A 21,778-nucleotide genomic window follows, 5' to 3' on the forward strand; every position below is an offset into this window, starting at 1 on the left:
AATCTTCATTAATTGCACATTGCACCAGTAAGAGCAGAGTGTGAAGGTTCAATTAGCAGGGTAAGAGCACAGTTTTGCTCAAAATATTGCAATGCACACAACACTATGGGTGACATACCAGAGTTCAAAAGATGACAAATTGTTGGTGCACGTCTTGCTGGCGCATCTGTGACCAAGACAGCAAGTCTTTGTGATGTATCAAGAGCCACGGTATCCAGGGTAATGTCAGCATACCACCAAGAAGGACAAACCACATCCAACAGGATTAACTGTGGACGCAAGAGGAAGCTGTCTGAAAGGGATGTTCGGGTGCTAACCCGGATTGTATCCAAAAAACATAAAACCACGGCTGCCCAAATCACGGCAGAATTAAATGTGCACCTCAACTCTCCTGTTTCCACCAGAACTGTCCGTCGGTAGCTCCACAGGGTCAATATACACGGCCGGGCTGCTATAGCCAAACCTTTGGTCACTCGTGCCAATGCCAAACGTCGGTTTCAATGGTGCAAGGAGCGCAAATCTTGGGCTGTGGACAATGTGAAACATGTATTGTTCTCTGATGAGTCCACCTTTACTGTTTTCCCCACATCCGGGAGAGTTACGGTGTGGAGAAGCCCCAAAGAAGCGTACCACCCAGACTGTTGCATGCCCAGAGTGAAGCATGGGGGTGGATCAGTGATGGTTTGGGCTGCCATATCATGGCATTCCCTTGGCCCAATACTTGTGCTAGATGGGCGCGTCACTGCCAAGGACTACCGAACCATTCTGGAGGACCATGTGCATCCAATGGCGGTGCCGTGTATCAGGATGACAATGCACCAATACACACAGCAAGACTGGTGAAAGATTGGTTTGATGAACATGAAAGTGAAGTTGAACATCTCCCATGGCCTGCACAGTCACCAGATCTAAATATTATTGAGCCACTTTGGGGTGTTTTGGAGAAGCGAGTCAGGAAACGTTTTCCTCCACCAGCATCACGTAGTGACCTGGCCACTATCCTGCAAGAAGAATGGCTTAAAATCCCTCTGACCACTGTGCAGGACTTGTATATGTCATTTCCAAGACGAATTGACGCTGTATTGGCCGCAAAAGGAGGCCCTACACCATACTAATAAATTATTGTGGTCTAAAACCAGGTGTTTCAGTTATTTTGTCCAACCCCTGTAAGTACAAAGTATCGGTATCGGATCGATAACAAATTTTGCAGTATCGCACACCACTAATACAGATGTGCTAATGGAGATGTTTTACTGCTAAGCTGCTGTTCAACTCCAGTCCAGTTGGTGGCGCTGGTGCGTCTTAAGTTGTTCTGCCAACCGCCATTAAACATCATAAGAAGAACAAGAAGCTGCTGTGTTTGTACTGTAGAGCCTCATCTGTAAGTAAAATATGTATTTAATTATAACCCTTATATTTAATTATAACCATATTCTAATTAATAATAAAACTAGAGTTCATAATAAAACATCACTGTGAGGATTTGAGGAGCTTTAACTCCAGTTTTATTTAAACACACAAACTATTAGCTGCTCCGCTAACTGTTAGCATCACACATGATTCAGTACTGATGAACCGATTCATTTGAACCGATCCAGCAAAATGAATCAATTGAGCTGAACTGATTGAGTTTCTTCATGATTAAATCTCACAGTTTTATATAAACACGTGATATTTTTGAACTTTTTTTATAGTTGAACTTTGTTTACAGGTGAACTTTGTTTATAGTTGAACTTTGTTTACAGTTGAACTTTGTTTATAGTTGAACTTTGTTTACAGGTGAACTTTGTTTACAGGTGAACTTTGTTTATAGTTGATCTTTAATTATAGTTAAACTTTGTTTATAGTTGAACTTTGTTTACAGTTGAACTTTGTTTATAGTTGAACTTTGTTTACAGTTGAACTTTGTTTATAGTTGAACTTTGTTTACAGTTGAACTTTGTTTATAGTTGAACTTTGTTTACAGTTGAACTTTGTTTATAGTTGAACTTTGTTTATAGTTGAACTTTGTTTACAGTTGAACTTTGTTCATAGTTGAACTTTGTTTACAGTTGAACTTTGTTTATAGTTGAACTTTGTTTATAGTTAAACTTTGTTTATAGTTGAACTTTGTTTACAGTTGAACTTTGTTTATAGTTGAACTTTGTTTACAGTTGAACTTTGTTTATAGTTGAACTTTGTTTACAGTTGAACTTTGTTTATAGTTGAACTTTGTTTACAGTTGAACTTTGTTTACAGTTGAACTTTGTTTATAGTTGAACTTTGTTTACAGTTGAACTTTGTTTATAGTTGAACTTTGTTTACAGGTGAACTTTGTTTACAGGTAAACTTTGTTTATAGTTGAACTTTGTTTATAGTTAAACTTTGTTTATAGTTGAACTTTGTTTACAGTTGAACTTTGTTTATAGTTGAACTTTGTTTACAGTTGAACTTTGTTTATAGTTGAACTTTGTTTACAGTTGAACTTTGTTTACAGTTGAACTTTGTTTATAGTTGAACTTTGTTTACAGGTGAACTTTGTTTACAGGTGAACTTTGTTTACAGTTGAACTTTGTTTATAGTTGAACTTTGTTTATAGTTAAACTTTGTTTATAGTTGAACTTTGTTTACAGTTGAACTTTGTTTATAGTTGAACTTTGTTTATAGTTGAACTTTGTTTACAATTGAACTTTGTTTATAGTTGAACTTTGTTTACAGTTGAACTTTGTTTACAGTTGAACTTTGTTTATAGTTGAACCTTGTTTACAGTTGAACTTTGTTTACAGTTGAACGTTGTTTACAGTTACACTTTGTTTACAGTTGAACTTTGTTTATAGTTGAACTTTGTTTACAGGTGAACTTTGTTTACAGGTGAACTTTGTTTATAGTTGAACTTTGTTTACAGGTGAACTTTGTTTATTGTTGATATTTGTTTACAGTTGAACTTTGTTTATTGTTGATATTTGTTTACAGTTGAACTTTGTTTATAGTTGAACTTTGTTTACAGGTGAACTTTGTTTATTTTTGATATTTGTTTATAGTTTAACTTTGTTTTTAGTTGAATAGTCCAGGGCTCCAGAGTGCGACCAATTTGGTCGCACATGCAACCTAATTTCTCAATGGTGCGACTAAAAAAAATCTTAGGTCGCACCGGTGCGACCAGCTGTTCGAGGGGAAAAAAAGTATCCGCGACTCTGAAAGTCTCCCTGTGGTTCAACAACAAACACACAATCAGAGATAGTGAAGGGCGGGACAATATTGTAGCGGCGGTATGTGACATTCAGCTCAGCCAATCAGAATGCAGCACCTGGTTTGTGTGTGTGCGTTCGGACGCTCTGCAGTTTGTTTAGTTTTGTATATGAGACTCGCCGTATAGCCCCAGGATTGAAGTTCGGGTGCTGGAACTAGGCGGTATAAAGTGTTGTAACGCTCTTTGAAGTCCTGACTAAACAGTTAAAGTGACTCGACCCTGTCGTGTGTTTTTATTCCCACACCTCCACCACCGCGCAGCAAAAGACCCGTCCCCACCGGACAGCGGCTAGGTGAGCCGACCCTCTACAGTAGCAAGTGGCTAATGCTAGCGGTAAAGTGCGGCAATAGTGAAAGTAAAAACACAACAATGTTTACGTTAAGTAAAATATAAAAATAACTAAAAGAAAATGAAATATCAGTATACATGTAATCACAGTACACAGTGAGTGCACCGCAAGCAATTTTGGGAATCTGTGTAAAGCCGATAATATAATGCACTGCAATTAAGATTACACTCTAGAGCCCCATACACACACACACACACACACACACACACACACAAACCTACACAAATATACACACATACATACACAAGTATACATACACAAATTTTCTCTTATTATTTTTATAATTTGTATTATATGTATATGTATTATAGTTACTATAATTAGACTATAATACTATAGTTGACTGTAAATAGTGTAAGAAGACCATGGCCGGCAATAGTGCATTTGTGACTGATTGTAATACATTTCGAATTAAAAAGCTGAAAAAGCACAATGCATCTATAAAACACATTACATGCCAGGATAAATGCACTGCCCAAGTGTCCCCTCTCCTTGCTGCCTTTCAGCGGCAGGCAGCAGCAAATAGATCATCAGACGAGGCCATGTTGACCAAATTGTTACTTAATCATTTACAAGTCAATATTGCCTATATGGACAACGATTAAAAAAAAAGTGAACCTGTAAAACTGCGGTGTTAAATGCGATCCGGTCGAAAATTTGGGTGCACCTAACTTTTGTGCTGGTGCACCTAAGAAAAAAAGTTAGGCGCACCAGTGCAACCAGTGCAAAAAGTTAGTCTAGAGCCCTGATAGTCTGTCTGTCTGTCTGTTAGATCTTTAATAATGCAGTCAGCAGAAAAGGGAGACGTCACCCCTGTGGATCTACAACATGAAGAATTTCAGAAGAAAATAATACAAAAGGAGGAAGATGATGATGATTTCTTCTGTAAGTAAATATAGAGCATGATGCCACTTTCCCACCAGACAGTGTGGTACAGTACAGTGTCTGGATTTAAGTTTGAATCTAACTAGGATTTATTTATGATCAGAAAACCAAACCCACAACCTTCAGTTTCCTCCAGTTGTTGAGATTCTTCTTCTCATATTGATGAATTTCAGGTGAAGTCACTTTAATCCCTGCAGAACTTGTGGCTTCTGTGGAACTGCTCTTCTCAGAGGACCAACAGTGTGGAGGTTTCCAGATGAAGCCTGTGAAGAAAGAAGAACCTGAAGATAAAGATGAACTCAGTAAGACTTGAGCAAAATAATTTCTCCTAATTTGGTCGTGTCTGAATTTCTTGTAATATTTTTGTATATTTAGTGCAGAAGTGAGCAGGTGAGTGAAATGAGGAGACAGAAGATAAAGAAGATTAAACAGATCATGCTGACTGTACCATGTATAGACTAGTATATAATTACAGAGTAATGCCAGGTGAATACAAGTGGCTGAATGATTGGGTAATGAATGAGAAGAAATAAAGTCGAGTATATAAGCTGATATATTCAATATATACGTGACTGTTTGTGCTGATGGTCCTGGAGAGATGAGTCTGCACCTTCCATCCAGATCTTAACTGTCCTCATTGTGGGTCTCAGATGTCTGATGACTGGGGTGTACTTGGGGAGCAGGAACAAAGACTGGTGATCAGACTGACCCAGGTGGGGGAGGGGTGGAGCTTTGTGTAAACAATAAAGACTCCATCTGGGTTCACAAAGGTCTTGTATAGCTGCGTTAGCATTAGCATCTTTAGGGATATAAACTGCTGCAGTAACAATGCAGGAAAACTCTGGTGGTTATAATACCTAGTTATAAAGGGTCTACACGTTATAACCAGGTATTCCAGGTCAGCAGAGCAGTAGGTATTAACAGTGCAGAGTCCATGCACCATGTGTTGTTTACATAAAGGCAAACACTACCACAGAAGCTCTTCATCACCTTCATCAGCTCTTCATCAGTTCCATCAGCGTTGAATTGTCCAATTTGCATCGTGCTTCCTCTCTGTCTATGCCGAACCCTGCCATGATCGAGGAGATCGAAGCTAACCCACATCCTGTCCCCCATAGAGAACGGTCCCAACTTATTCTGATTTGGGGTTGTATTGTTATTATTATTATTAAATCTGCTGAAACCCTGTTTGAACAAAGGTTTATAGGTCGTGTTTTTTGACAGATAGTATAGAAGTACGTGTCTGTTAGTTCTAACTTAAGTGCTTAATAAAGAAGTTGGTCGTTTCAGGTGAAGGAACCTCGATCCCTGTGGACCACTTCACCTCTGAGGAACACCTCACCCCAGAGGACCAACAGTGTGGAGGTTTCCAGATGAAGCCTGTGAAGAAGGAAAAACCTGAAGATAAAGATGAACTCAGTAAGATATTTTTTATCTTGAGTAAAATAAGATTTGGATTGAATAGAATCAGAGGAACCTGGGATGAAGCATCATACAGTGAAAGCTTGTATTGTGCTCATGCAGATCAGTGTGACCAGGAAATGATGAATGCAGGATGAATCACGTTACAGGACTTTAGCATCAGATCTCAGTTTAACAATTACTAACTATTTATTATTTATAATGTTATAAATGTATTTGATTATTTATAATGTTATAAATGTATTTATTATTTATATTGTTATAAATGTATTTGATTATTTATAATGTTATAAATGTATTTATTATTTATAATGTTATAAATGTATTTATTATTTATGTTATAAATGTATTTGATTATTTATAATGTTATAAATGTATTTGATTATTTATAATGTTATAAATGTATTTGATTATTTATAATGTTATAAATGTATTTGATTATTTATAATGTTATAAATGTATTTATTATTTATAATGTTATAAATGTATTTGATTATTTATAATGTTATAAATGTATTTGATTATTTATAATGTTATAAATGTATTTGATTATTTATAATGTTATAAATGTATTTATTATTTATAATGTTATAAATGTATTTGATTATTTATAATGTTATAAATGTATTTGATTATTTATAATGTTATAAATGTATATTATTATTTATAATGTTATAGATGTATTTGATTATTTATAATGTTATAAATGTATTTGATTATTTATAATGTTATAAATGTATTTGATTATTTATAATGTTATAAATGTATTTGATTATTTATAATGTTATAAATGTATTTGATTATTTATAATGTTATAAATGTATTTGATTATTTATAATGTTATAAATGTATATTATTATTTATAATGTTATAGATGTATTTGATTATTTATAATGTCATAAATGTATTTGATTATTTATAATGTTATAAATGTTTTTGATTATTTATAATGTTATAAATGTATTTATTATTTATAATGTTATAAATGTATTTGATTATTTATAATGTTATAAATGTATTTGATTATTTATAATGTTATAAATGTATTTGATTATTTATAATGGTATAAATGTATTTGATTATTTATAATGTTATAAATGTATTTGATTATTTATAATGTTATAAATGTATTTATTATTTATAATGTTATAAATGTATTTGATTATTTATTATTTATAATGTTATAAGTGTATATTATTATTTATAATGTTATAAATGTATTTGATTATTTTCTGCTTCAGAACTGAACAAGGATTTCTGCTGCTCCTCGTGTCCACGTTCCTCTACAACCCAAAATCAGCTCCACAATCACATCAAGAGCTGCAACCATGATAAATATGAGACTCTGGTGAAGATTAAGACTGAACATGAGGATCTGACGCCCACCAGAAGCTCCAGTAATCAGCAAATGTCTTCTGGTACTGTCAGCATTAACACCTCTCTCAGTCCCACACAGGAAGAAGGAAACGTCTGCTCACAGTGTGGGAAGAGCTTCAGTACCCAGGGTGCTCTCACAAGACACCAGCGCATTCACACTGGAGAGAAACCGTATCAGTGCTCACAGTGTGGGAAGAGTTTTTATCAAGAGGGTCATCTCAAAATACACCAGCGCATTCACACTGGAGAGAAACCATATCAGTGCTCACAGTGTGGAAAGAGTTTTAATATACAGAGTAATCTCAAATTACACCAGCGCATTCACACTGGAGAGAAACCGTATCAGTGTTCACAGTGTGGAAAGAGTTTTAATAGACGGAGTGCTCTCAAAACACACCAGCGCATTCACACTGGAGAGAAACCATATCATTGCTCACAGTGTGGAAAGAGTTTTAATGGACAGAGTGCTCTCAAAACACACCAGCACATTCACACTGGAGAGAAACCGTATCAGTGCTCACAGTGTGGAAAGAGTTTTAATCAACAGAGTGATTTAAAAAGACACCAGCGCATTCACACTGGAGAGAAACCCTATCAGTGTTCACAGTGTGGAAAGAGTTTTAATCAACAGAGTGCTCTCAAAACACACAAGCGCATTCACACTGGAGAGAAACCATATCAGTGCTCACAGTGTGGAAAGAGTTTTAATATACAGAGTAATCTCAAAACACACAAGCGCATTCACACTGGAGAGAAACCATATCAGTGCTCACAGTGTGGAAAGAGTTTTAATGGACAGAGTAAGCTCAAAACACACCAGCGCATTCACACTGGAGAGAAACCATATCAGTGCTCACAGTGTGGAAAGAGTTTTAATCAACAGAGTGCTTTCAAAAGACACCAGCACATTCATACTGGAGAGAAACCGTATCAGTGCTCACAGTGTGGAAAGAGTTTTAATCAACAAAGTGCTTTCAAAAGACACCAGCACATTCACACTGGAGAGAAACCATATCAGTGCTCACAGTGTGGAAAGAGTTTTAATATAAAGAGTGAGCTTAAAATCCACCAGCGCATTCACACTGGAGAGAAACCGTATCAGTGCTCACAGTGTGGGAAGAGTTTTAATCAACAGAGTGCTTTCAAAAAACACCAGCGCATTCACACTGGAGAGAAACCGTATCAGTGCTCACAGTGTGGAAAGAGTTTTAATCAACAGAGTGTTCTCAAAATACACAAGCGCATTCACACTGGAGAGAAACCATATCAGTGCTCACAGTGTGGAAAGAGTTTTAATGGACAGATAGATCTGAAAAGACACCAGCGCATTCACACTGGAGAGAAACCGTATCAGTGCTCACAGTGTGAAAAGAGTTTTAATAGACAGAGTCATCTCAAAATACACCAGCGCATTCACACTGGAGAGAAACCGTATCAGTGCTCACAGTGTGTAAAGGGTTTTAATATACAGAGTTATCTCAAAAAACACCAGCGCATTCATATTTTACAGAAATGATGCTCACAGTGTTGGGGAGAAATGTTTAGCAATGAATGAATTATACTGTGTAATAATAGGTCATTAATTACACAGTTAACATTAATAAGTAAATAGTAATAATAAAAGTATAAATCTTTAGGTTAAACTATTACTGGGAAATAATGTGATTATCTATAGTGGAGTAAATGGTGGGTAGAACCAGGAGGTTTAGAGCCTGATGTAAGTGAATGCTATCAGTTAATAGTGGAAGTGAATTGAAAATAAAAGGTATTGGATCGGCTAGCATATATTGGTCTTAGTGATACTGTGCTTGATTGGTTTTCTTCATACATTTCTAGACGTGTACAGTATGTTCACAGTAACTCCTGTTACTAGTGGTGTCCCTCGGGGCTCTGTCCTGGGGCCTCTACTATTTATAATTTACTTGCTTCCCATTGGACGTACAGGGGTTGTATAATAACTGAAACACCTGGTTTTAGATCACAATAATTTATTAGTATGGTGTAGGGCCTCCTTTTGCGGCCAATACAGCGTCAATTCGTCTTGGAAATGACATATACACGTCCTGCACAGTGGTCAGAGGGATTTTAAGCCATTCTTCTTGCAGGATAGTGGCCAGGTCACTACGTGATGCTGGTGGAGGAAAACGTTTCCTGACTCGCTTCTCCAAAACACCCCAAAGTGGCTCAATAATATTTAGATCTGGTGACTGTGCAGGCCATGGGAGATGTTCAACTTCACTTTCATGTTCATCAAACCAATCTTTCACCAGTCTTGCTGTGTGTATTGGTGCATTGTCATCCTGATACACGGCACCGCCATTGGATGCACATGGTCCTCCAGAATGGTTCGGTAGTCCTTGGCAGTGACGCGCCCATCTAGCACAAGTATTGGGCCAAGGGAATGCCATGATATGGCAGCCCAAACCATCACTGATCCACCCCCATGCTTCACTCTGGGCATGCAACAGTCTGGGTGGTACGCTTCTTTGGGGCTTCTCCACACCGTAACTCTCCCGGATGTGGGGAAAACAGTAAAGGTGGACTCATCAGAGAACAATACATGTTTCACATTGTCCACAGCCCAAGATTTGCGCTCCTTGCACCATTGAAACCGACGTTTGGCATTGGCACGAGTGACCAAAGGTTTGGCTATAGCAGCCCGGCCGTGTATATTGACCCTGTGGAGCTCCTGACGGACAGTTCTGGTGGAAACAGGAGAGTTGAGGTGCACATTTAATTCTGCTGTGATTTGGGCAGCCGTGGTTTTATGTTTTTTGGATACAATCCGGGTTAGCACCCGAACATCCCTTTCAGACAGCTTCCTCTTGCGTCCGCAGTTAATCCTGTTGGATGTGGTTTGTCCTTCTTGGTGGTATGCTGACATTACCCTGGATACCGTGGCTCTTGATACATCACAAAGACTTGCTGTCTTGGTCACAGATGCGCCAGCAAGACGTGCACCAACAATTTGTCCTCTTTTGAACTCTGGTATGTCACCCATAATGTTGTGTGCAATGCAATATTTTGAGCAAAACTGTGCTCTTACCCTGCTAATTGAACCTTCACACTCTGCTCTTACTGGTGCAATGTGCAATTAATGAAGATTGGCCACCAGACTGGTCCAATTTAGCCATGAAACCTCCCACACTAAAATGACAGGTGTTTCAGTTATTTTGTCCAACCCCTGTATCTTTAGGAAATACAACATTCAATTTTACTGTTATGTGGACGACACCAAACTATACCTGTCCACTGTGCTCACGGCTACTCTTCCCCCTCCATCTCACTCTGATTGTCTAATAGAATTAAGAACATGGTTCTCTTACAATTTTCTCAAATTAAATGCTGAAAAAATTGAAATTCTTCTTATAGGTACAAAATCTCCTCTCTCTAAAACTAACAAATTCTTAGTGATGATGGAGAACTCGTCGTCTCTCCTTCCACTCACAAGCTTTCATTTAATGCACATATTAACAATATCACACGATCTGCTTATTTCCATTTACGTAACATAAATCGTCTACGTCCATTCCTTTCTCCTAGAAGTGCTGATGTTCTTGTTCATGCCCTGGTCACATCTCGAATTGATTATTGTCACTCTCTCCTTTTTGGACTACCTCATATGGGAGCTAGAGCTTTTAGCTACTCTGCCCCACATCTCTGGAACTCTTTCCCTCCTGACATTCGCACCATTGATTCAATCCCTAGTTTCAAAACATGCCTTAAAACGTATTTCTTTAAACTTGCCTACCCTTAATCTGTGTCGTTAATTATGTACTGATGTTTCGTATTGTAAGGTGTCCTTGAGTGTTTTCAAAGGTGCCTATAAATAAAATGTATTATTATTTTTATATGTTGGCACAGATGTTACTTATATAACTTGTTTCACACATTTTCATTGTTTGGCTTATATAACTTGGTACAATCAGTTTTGTACAATCTGATGTTTTCATATACTTGAGCAATTGTTACAGTCTGGGCAAATGGCCACCTATCCAGTCTAGAATTAGTATTGTTATGGTCATTTATGTGTCATTTATGTATTTTGCTTGTTATAGCTTGTTTGCTAATAAAATATCTACATATTGAACCTTAATCCTCGGTCAGTTACAGTGCTTGTAACTTTTATAGTGTTCCTTTGTACTCCTGGGTAAGGTAAGCTTCTGGTTAAAGTGTATATTTTTGCTGTAACTTGTTCTAGACTCTATCTTTGTAACTTTGATTATTAACATTGCTAGAATTGAAGTAGCATTTAACTATTGTTAAATAGTCTGTTGATGCATTAATCTGTGTTTTGCTGATTGGTTAAAGTGGCTTCAGGTGCCCTGTGTTAGAGGCCTAGGTGTGAATTGGGGGGCAGGGCTAAACTTAGTATAAAATTAAATCTCTAGGTTTTTTCTACTAATCTAAACTAACTTGGGTAAGTACTATCAGTGTCTGACTATCTGTTCAATCTATCAAACTTTTTTCTCAGCATGTGCTACTCAATTATTCCTGTGCTCATTTCTCACAGACCCTGCAGACATCAGAGGGCACATTATAGGAACAGTAACGCCAGCAACCTCATCTACCCCCAACTGTTGCAACAGTCTCAAACAGTGGTGGTAGGTGGGGTCTGGAACTGTCAATCAGCCGTCCAGAAAGCTGACTTTATCTCAGCTTTTGCACTTTCTCACAGCCTTGACTTCCTGGCACTGACTGAGACATGGATCACCCCCGAGAACTCAGCAACACCAGCAGCCTTATCCTCTGCCTACACATTCTCTCATACACCGAGAGGATCTGGCAGGGGTGGTGGTACAGGTTTGCTCCTGACCAGGAAATGGCAATTCACTACTGTGAATGTTTCTCACCTTAACATTTCATCTTTTGAATTTCATGCTATTACTGTTACTTTTCCGATTACTCTTCATATCATTGTCATCTACAGACCACCTGGCGCACTGGGAGACTTCATAGAAGAGCTGGATGTTCTTCTGAGTTTCTTCCCTTCAGATGGAACTCCTCTGACTCTTCTTGGTGACTTTAATCTCCCTACACTTCAGTCCTCCTGTCTTCTTCCTCTTCTTTCATCTTTCGACCTCCTCTTTAACCACAGCCCTCCGACACACAAAGGAGGCAATCTTCTGGACCTGGTCTTCAGCCGTCCAGCTTCTGTTCTGGACCTCACTGTCACCCCACTCCACCTCTCTGACCATCACTTTGTGTCCTTCTCTCTCTGTCTCCCAACTCTTCCTACCTCCAACCACACTTTCACCCTTACAACACGCCCCAATCTTCACTCTTTATCTTCCTCCCTGCTGATCTCTAACATCCTAACTTCACTACCTAACCCTGACATACTTGCTACCCTTCCACTCAACTCCGCAACTAATACGCTACTCTCTTCTCTTTCAACATCCCTCGATCAGCTCTGTCCTCCTACCCTCAAGCGAGGAAAACCTTCTCACCCTGCTCCTTGGCTTTCAGATGCACTGCGCAGCAACAGAAGAGAATTAAGGGCAGCTGAGAGAAAGTGGAGGAAATCTAAGCTCAGTGTTGATCTCCACTCCTACGACGATCTGCTGTCCAGGTTCTCATCTGATGTGACTGCTGCAAAAACATATTTTTACAAAGCCAAGCTTGAACAATCTGCTGCTGACCCACGTAAGCTTCATGCTATCTTTTCCTCTCTTCTAAACCCTCCTCCTCCTCCCCCTTCTGCCTCTCTCACTGCTACTGACTTTTCAACATTCTTTCAGGACAAGATCGACAAAATCAATCAATCCTTCTCTCCGACTGACCCACTTTCAACTGACCCTCAACCCACCAACACACTCACCAGCTTCACCCCACTCACCATGGATGAGGTTACACAGCTCCTCTCATCCAGCAATCCCACTACATGCGCTCTCGACCCTATACCATCCACCATCCTCAAAGACATCTCACAGGACCTGATCCCCTTCATCACACCCATCATCAACAACTCCCTGACATCAGGTGTTGTCCCTACTGCTTTTAAGAAGGCTCAGGTCATTCCCCTTCTTAAGAAACCTACACTAGACACTACAGACATCAACAACTACAGACCTGTCTCACTCCTCTCTTTTCTATCAAAAATTCTTGAACGTGCTGTCTATAACCAACTATCTGCCTTTCTCACTCAGAATGACCTCCATGATCCGTACCAGTCTGGCTTCAAGGCAGCGCATTCTACGGAAACAGCTCTTGTAGCGGTTACTGAGAAGCTTCATGCAGCCAAAGCAGCCAAACTGTCATCTGTCCTCATTCTTCTTGACCTCTCTGCAGCCTTCGACACAGTGAATCACAGCATTCTCTTGTCCACTCTCTCCAACCTTGGAGTAACAGGTTCAGCATGGCAATGGATGGCCTCCTACCTGGAAGGGCGCTCCTACCAAGTGTCATGGAGGGGATCCATATCTCCCCCATGCACTCTCTCAACCGGTGTTCCTCAGGGCTCTGTACTTGGCCCACTTCTTTTCTCTATCTACACCCGCTCTCTGGGCAAGGTCATAGCCTCCCATGGCTTCTCCTACCACTCCTATGCAGATGATACTCAGCTCGTTCTGTCATTTCCTCCTTCAGACACGCAAGTCTCAGCTCGCATCTCAGCATGTCTGCAAGATATCTCACAATGGATGTCGGCTCATCATCTAAAACTTAATCCTAGCAAGACAGAGATGTTGCTCATTCCTGGAGATCCGTCTCCAACCCAGGACCTAGTAATTTCTCTGGATGACTCCCAGATCAGACCATCTGATAAGGTAAGAAGTCTTGGTGTTGTCCTTGATAACCAGCTGACATTCTCTCCTCATATAGCCAACATGACCAGAGCGTGTCGGTTCCTCCTGTACAACATCAGGAAGATTCGTCCATTTCTCTCCAGGGAAACTACCCAGATTCTGGTGCAATCACTTGTAATCTCGCGGTTGGACTACTGCAACTCCCTTCTTGCTGGAGCTCCCATGTCCACGATTAAACCCTTACAGCTCATTCAAAATGCAGCTGCACGTCTGGTTTTTAACCAACCCAAACACTGCCACATCACCCCACTGCTACGTTCTCTTCACTGGCTTCCTGTAGCTGCACGCATTCAGTTTAAAACACTGACGCTCGCCTACAAAGCCAAAAATGGACCAGCCCCAAGCTACCTTCGTGGCCTAATCAAACCACGCTCTGTACCACGCAACCTCCGAGCCTCTAGTCTTGCTCGACTTGAGCCCCCATCCAGGACTAAAGGAAGACAAGCATCAAGGCTGTTCTCTGTTCTAGCGCCGAAGTGGTGGAATGAACTTCCTCTGTCTGTCCGAACATCTGAGTCTCTTGCTGTCTTTAAAAAACAATTAAAAACCCACCTTTTTACTAAACACTTAGGCTGACTGTACTTATTTACTAACATTTTGTTCCATTCTTTTCCATTTCAAAAAAAAAAAAAGAAAAAAAAAAAAAAAGGCTTTTTAACAGGTTTTAGCAGATTTGTGTTCTTTGACTGTTGTTTACCTAAACTTGAGAAATGAAATGTTCACTATAGAAGCACTTCTGTAAGTCGCTCTGGATAAGAGTGTCTGCTAAATGCCGAAAATGTAAATGTAAATGTCTCATTATTGATTCCTGAAAGCTTCTGTCCTGTTTTTAGATAAATAAAAACATGTCCCAGTCAGTGTACTGAAAAGCAGAGAAGGCTATTGCTAGCCAGGTCTTTACCTGTTTTAGTTCTGGCTTGTAGCAACTGGTGAGCGGTCTGTACGCTGGAATCAACATAACAGAGGTGTGGTCTGAGTAGCCACAAAGTCCACATAGGAGTGAGTAAACTGACATTGTTCAGCTCACGTATGGCACTGAGGTAAAAGATATTTGGTATAATAAGAACATCAACATTTTTCAAGGTTTTGTTTTCATTGGTTAAAAAAGTCTCCATATAGATATTATATCACTAATTACACTTAGCACTGATTGCTAAGTGCAGTTCTGTGTTCAGCTGTATTGAGGATATCGACATTTTCCTCAGGCATGTTGTTACATTTTAACAAAAAGCATCCATTTTTTGCTGAGATAACAATTACTACACTTTGCATTGTTATTGTACTGGAATTCTGGGGTCAGCTATCAGTGATATCATAATATATCAATTATTACACTTAGCATTGATCGATAAGTGGAATTCTGTGTTCAGCTCTATTGAGGATATCAAAAGTCTCCATACTGATAATATATCGCTAATTACACTTTGAACATTGATAGTTTGTTGATATTCTGTATTCAGATGTATTGGGAACATTAACATTTCACTCAGGTATGTTGGTACATTTAAACAAAAAGTCTCCATATTGCTAAAATACAGAGGTGGAAAGAGTAAAAGTAAAAGTACTGTTACTTTAATAAATTTTTACTTAAGTACAAGTAAAATTACTAGTCTAAAAATCTACTCAAGTAAAAAGTAAGAAGTAACTTATTTAAAATGTACTCAGAGTAAACGTTACTTATTACTTTTTTAACAGCGGGGGGGGGGGGGTGTCTCCTGTGGAATGCAAACAGGACAAGTGGATATAAATCTCACAATAGTTGTTTTTAATTAAAATATAGAAAAAACATGTTGATAGAACATTTAAAACATTTAGAAATGTGTAATGTGTTATTTTAGTACAGACCATACCATCAAACTTTTTCAAACTGTATAACCACTGAAGTTGGCATTAATTGTGGATTCTATAGACCAGCCTTCTTTTCATCACCAACAAACATCAAACAACATCATACTGTAAATCTTATAACTCAAAACAAGTCAAAGTAGTAGTTTAAAAGTGACAGTAAGTCTGTGTCTGTTTCTGTTGCTTATTCTGAATTGTGTTTGTTTGTAAACTGTGAATTAGTTCTTAATCTGGTCGTGATGTTAGTGAATTAAACCTACATCTCTCTGATGATCTGACCGATGAGCTGTCTGTTTTGACATGCTGTTTAAGCCCGGCTAGCTCAGTTGGTAGAGCATGAGACTCTTAATCTCAGGGTCGTGGATTCGAGCCCCACGTTGGGCGAGTATCTTCATTTATCATCTACTGAAACCAAAAGAACGTTCTTCCACTTTGGACAGCCGTTCTCTGGTGACTTATGTTTGTGCTTGTAGGACTGTTGTTTACTGGATGTTTTTCAGTTACTTATTTCCACTATTCTGTGGGACTACAGGTTGTTGTTGTGTCTCATATCCGTTTAATCAACCGGCAGGTTGGGTGGGCTCGAACCACCAACCTTTTGGTTAACAGCCGAACGCGCTAACCGATTGCGCCACAGAGACACAGTCGTAGGTTCACATGGGTCACATGACTTGCTAAGGTTTACCTCAGGCTATACCACCCTGTTATTCTGCAATCTTTAATTCTGGCTTTATTTCACCTAATGAACGTGACATGACCTTTATAATTGGTTACAATCAATTTTGTTAATCGAAAAATAAAAAAATAAAAATAAAAAGAGAACTGCTGTGCAATTTAGTGAATTCTTGTACTGCACATGGCAGAGGACTAAAAGAAATTTAGACCGTGTAGAATAAAAGTATTCTACACGGTCATGTATTTTTTTTTTAAGAATAAATAACTGTTTGTTTATTTGTTTATTAGAATTTTACCGTCATGTTTTACACTTTTGGTTACATTCATGACAGGAACGGTAGTTTATCTTCACACAGAGTTCATTAGTTCACAAGGTTATATCAAACACAGTCTTGGACGATTTAGTGTCTCCAATTCACCTCACTTGCATGTCTTTGGACTGTGGGAGGAAACCGGAGCACCCGGAGTAAACCCACGCAGACACAGGGAGAACATGCAAACTCCACACAGAAAGGACCCGGACCACCCCACCAGGGGATCAAACCCAGGACCTTCTTGCTGTGAGGCGACAGTGCTACCCACTTAGCCACCGTGCCGCCCAGAATAAATAACTGAAGGGCTGTCAGTGTAGAATCGGGTATGTGGGTATATGCCCTGCCCCATGGCTGGATTACTGACCGGGCCAGTGGGGCTAGCGCCCAGGGGCCCTCGAGGTGAGGGGGCCCCGGCCCAAAACATTCTGCGATGCCTATCAACATTTATGACACAAAATATTTTTATTTCCTAGGGCCCTCAATTTTAAGGAACCTCTGATTGTCAGGGACTTTGACCCCAGGGCCTCTTGGGGTCCCTAGCCATGCTCTTGGGGCCCCTAGACTTGTACAGAAGTCGTTCACCATGGATCCTTGACTTTGTAGGGACCTACAAATCGGAAGCCGCACCCATCACTCACAACCGATTGCTGGTTCACCAAGGGGAGGGGGGCGTGGTGCGAGGAGGGATGCAGAGCGTAAGTGCCTGTCAACATATTGTAGACTGGGGCAACTCAAGACTTTAAACACTTTTAAAGGGTGCAGTGACTGAACAAAGGTTGAGAAACACTGGTTTAATGTATTAATTTATCTATGTTTTTGGAGGGGGGGCTGGGCAACTCTTTGCCCAGGGGCCCAGACTATCCTTAATCCGTCCTTGCCCTGCCCTTGTACACAGGCCGGTTAGCTCAGTTGGTAAGAGAGTGGTGCTAATAACGCCAAGGTCGCGGGTTTGATCCCTGTACGGGCCACACCCACTTTTTCTTTTATTACAGGTTTAAAGTTGCATAAAACAAATGTTTGTACAAATAATATAAAACCAAGGTACACTGTAAAAAATGATTCAGCACATTAGTAAATTAAACGTAATATAATAAGTCAGTTCAACAAAAAAAATTAAGTTTGTTACATTTGTTCAAATGTTTGAGTTTGGGCAACTTAAAAAGACATTGTTTTAGACAAACTTAAAATTGTAAACTTTTTCAACGCATTAATTTTGCTTTAGTACAACATCATACCAATTTTGAGTTGAGCCAACTAAAATATCTGAGTTGTCTGAACGAAGCAAAGAAGAGCATAAGAAGCTCCGAGTACGTTCTGTCACCGCGCATGCGCACTTCTCCGAGGCCAACACTGAGGCCGTCACTGAGAAAGCGCTGAAGTTTTGCATTTTGCCCTGACCTGCCCTGAGGTAGGTATTCAGCTATTCAACATAATACAAGTTATGTTTAAAACTTAAGAAATGCATAAAGTATAAACTGACTGAATAACGAGGGGAATTACTAGCATTTTAGTTTCACGTATTTTCTCAACCAAAGATTTCAAATATTGTATGGCAGACGAGTGCGAGTTCTTTTCAAATTGTTAATTTATATAAAGGTGTACGAGTGTAATCTATTTGCAAATTTGGGCTTGTCGGTGACAATTTAACCATTTTCGGTACACAGAGAGAGCTGTTAGCTGACATGCTAGCGGGTTTTGATGCCCATTTGTTTGAATGGCCTGGGGCTAACTGTGTTAGCTTAATAAGCTAAACTTGTCTGTGGTACAGCACATTACAAAACAGTCTGTTACACTTATGACGGTATGATTGTAAGTAAGCGGCTCATTTGATGTGATTTTCACGGCTGTGAATTAGGTAGGGCCTTATTCATGGTATTCATAGTTAGCTATAGTTGCAAACTTAAACATTAATATGGTTATTGTCAATTTATTGGAATTTTGCTAATTTCATACATACTTCAACTTTAGCTGATTTACTGTGCTTGTCTTAACTGATTATTAAACAAAAGCTAAATCATCATATTGTTTAAATTTAAATATATGATTTTAAAATTGTTTGTGTTTTTTATTGCAGATTAATATGCAATGCAATCCCAGTCCAGAAGTACTACTGAAACATTACAGATTGTGTCATTACCAAGGGCGCTCCTGGCCATTGCCGTGTTTGTATCCTGACTGTGCTTACCTGGAAAACCAGTTTGTTTATTGGTGCTAATTATACTTTTGCTGGAGTGGCACAGGTTTATGGCTTAAAATAAATGTCTGTTGTGAAAGTCAAATAAACATTTTAATAAAATTTTGTTAAATTGTCTTAAATTTCTTTCATAGCTACTTGTTAAGAGTGTAACATATTCATTTACATTTTTGTCATTTTGCAGATGCTTTTACTCAAAGAGACTTACAATTGTGGCTGAATACGATGCAAGCAATTGAGGTTTAAGGGCCTTGCTCAGGGCCCCAACAGTGGTAACTTAGTGGTGGTGGGGCTTGAACCAGCATCCCACTGAATACTAGACCAGTACCTTAACCACTGAACTACCAACTGTCAGTTCAGATATGTAAAAAAAACTTTTGCCTGTAAAAAACATTTAGTAATTGCTTTTTTTAGTTAAAAAAACACAGTTTAGTAAACTAAAAGTAAAATGTTTAGTCAACCTTAAAAATCTAAAGGTTAAGCTGACTAAGGCAAACGGCTGCCTCACCTTTTTGAGTTTTCTCAACTTCAGGAGCCCAAGCAGTTGTGCAACTTGCTTTGCTAAGTTAGGTTGTTAGTTCACTCAAATCACTATTTAAAGTTGGACAAAATTACAATTACTATTTGATTGTATTCCAAAAAAAAATTATTTTAAGTGAACTTATAGGGAAACTAAAGAAAATAAGTACGAATGCCTGAAGTTGAGAAAACTCAAAAAAAAAGTGAGGCAGCTGGTTGCCAAAGCAGATGCTTTAATTTGTTGTTGCATAACAAAACATGGACTTTCCAAAGGTGCCTTTCATTTTCTTTAACTGAACTGTCATATAATTAATAAAAAAGGTTACATATACAGTTTTAAGTAGAACAGAAATACAATTTAATGTTAGAACAACTTAAATTGTTAAGTAGGTCCAAATTAACTAAGCTTCATAATATTCAGCATAATAGATTCAGATTAATTAAGCCTGATGGTGTTGAAATATATATGGTGGTTATATATATATATATATATATATATAGTGTGTGTGTGCAAGCCCTTTTGCTGCTTGTTAATTGTTTGCACTTTTAATAAATGCAGATATTGTATTTGATGTCTGGAAATTGATTTATTTGAGTGGTAGTTAAGTGTGCTTGTATTTTAAGTAATACAAAAGCAAAAAAATTAAGGCAATAGTTTGCATGGATCTTTCTATGTTGGGAGTACTTAAAAAAATGAGTTGGTACAACTTGAATTTGTAGTCCTTCATTTTGACTTTATTTAGTTGTATTTACTACAAAACCTGAGTAGATTCAACTTAAAAATCAACTCAAAATATTTAAGTTGACTCAACGTAGTGATTTTAGTTATACTGTGATAATTTATTTAAGTATATTTTAAGTGACTTAGATAGGTTCCATTTACTTAATAGAACAGAAAGTTAATTCAACTTAAAAAGATCCATGCAAACACTTGCCTTAATTTTTTTAAGTAATTTCAACACCTCATTTTTTACAGTGCAGGGACGAGTGCCTTTTACTGCACAACCATGTCTGATGATCAAACGAATAAACTCAGTGTATATTATCTGGAAACAGATGCTCTTCATATAGAAATATGCTTTACATTTGCTTGATGGTAATAACTCTTAGTGAAGTCTTAATGAACAATTAATTAAATTCAGGTTGTTTTTAGTTCAACTGGGATTAACAGTAGCTAAACTTCCTAAAACCCAGAATCCTACATTCATTCCACAAGGTTCACAAACTACATGATTTAATGAGTGAAAACTTGATGTTTGGAGCCTCTCTGGCATGCAGGCTGGTACTGTGTATCAGCACTACTTACTGTGTGCAGGACCTGAGTCGTATCTGCTCCAGTCGCTGGTTGGTGGCATTAAGCTCAGTCAAGAACTTTAAGAAATATATAGTTTAGATAGTTCAAACATACAGTGGGGCCAAAAAGTATTTAGTCAGCCACTGATTGTGCAGGTTCTCCTACTTAGAAAGATGAGAGAGGTCTGTAATTTTCATCATAGGTACACTTCAACTATGAGAGACAAAATGAGAAAAAAAAATGCAGGAAATCACATTGTAGTATTTTTAAAGAATTTATTTGTAAATGATGGTGGAAAATAAGTATTTGGTCAATAACAAAAGTTCAACTCAATACTTTGTAACATAACCTTTGTTGGCAATGCCAGAGGTCAAACGTTTCCTGTAAGTGTTCACCAGGTTTGCACACACTGTAGCTAATATTTTGGCCCATTCCTCCATGCAGATCTCCTCTAGAGCAGTGATGTTTTGGGGCTGTCGCTGGGCAACACGGACTCCACAAATTTTCTATGGGGTTGAGGTCTGGAGATTGGCTAGGCCACTCCCGGACATAAATTGCTTTTTACGGAGCCACTCCTTCGTTGCCCGAGCGGTGTGTTTGGGATCATTGTCATGCTGGAAGACCCAGCCACGTTCCATCTTCAATGCTCTCACTGATGGAAGGAGGTTTTGGCTTAAAATCTCACGATACATGGCCCCGTTCATTCTTCCCTTAACACGGATCAGTCGTCCTGTCCCCTTTGCAGAAAAACAGCCCCAAAGCATGATGTTTCCACCCCCTTGCTTCACAGTAGGTATGGTGTTCTTGGGTTTTTCTTCTTCCTCCAAACACGACGAGTTGAGTTTTTACCAAAAAGTTCCATTTTGGTT

General features: G+C 38.6%; 1 protein-coding gene across 1 annotated transcript in view; it reads left to right on the top strand.

Annotated features, from left to right (window-relative positions):
• Window positions 1-21,778, top strand: part of LOC134326292 (zinc finger protein 850-like) — a 321,599-nt gene that overhangs the window by 243,580 nt on the left and 56,241 nt on the right. Inside the window, exon 5 of the mRNA XM_063008452.1 lies at window positions 7,404-8,712. Within this exon, the coding sequence (XP_062864522.1) occupies window positions 7,404-8,712 (1,309 nt within the window). The remainder of the gene's footprint in view (window positions 1-7,403; window positions 8,713-21,778) is intronic.

This window comes from Trichomycterus rosablanca, chromosome 14 (assembly GCF_030014385.1).
Source record: "Trichomycterus rosablanca isolate fTriRos1 chromosome 14, fTriRos1.hap1, whole genome shotgun sequence".
In the NCBI taxonomy this organism is placed as follows: Eukaryota; Metazoa; Chordata; class Actinopteri; order Siluriformes; family Trichomycteridae; genus Trichomycterus; species Trichomycterus rosablanca.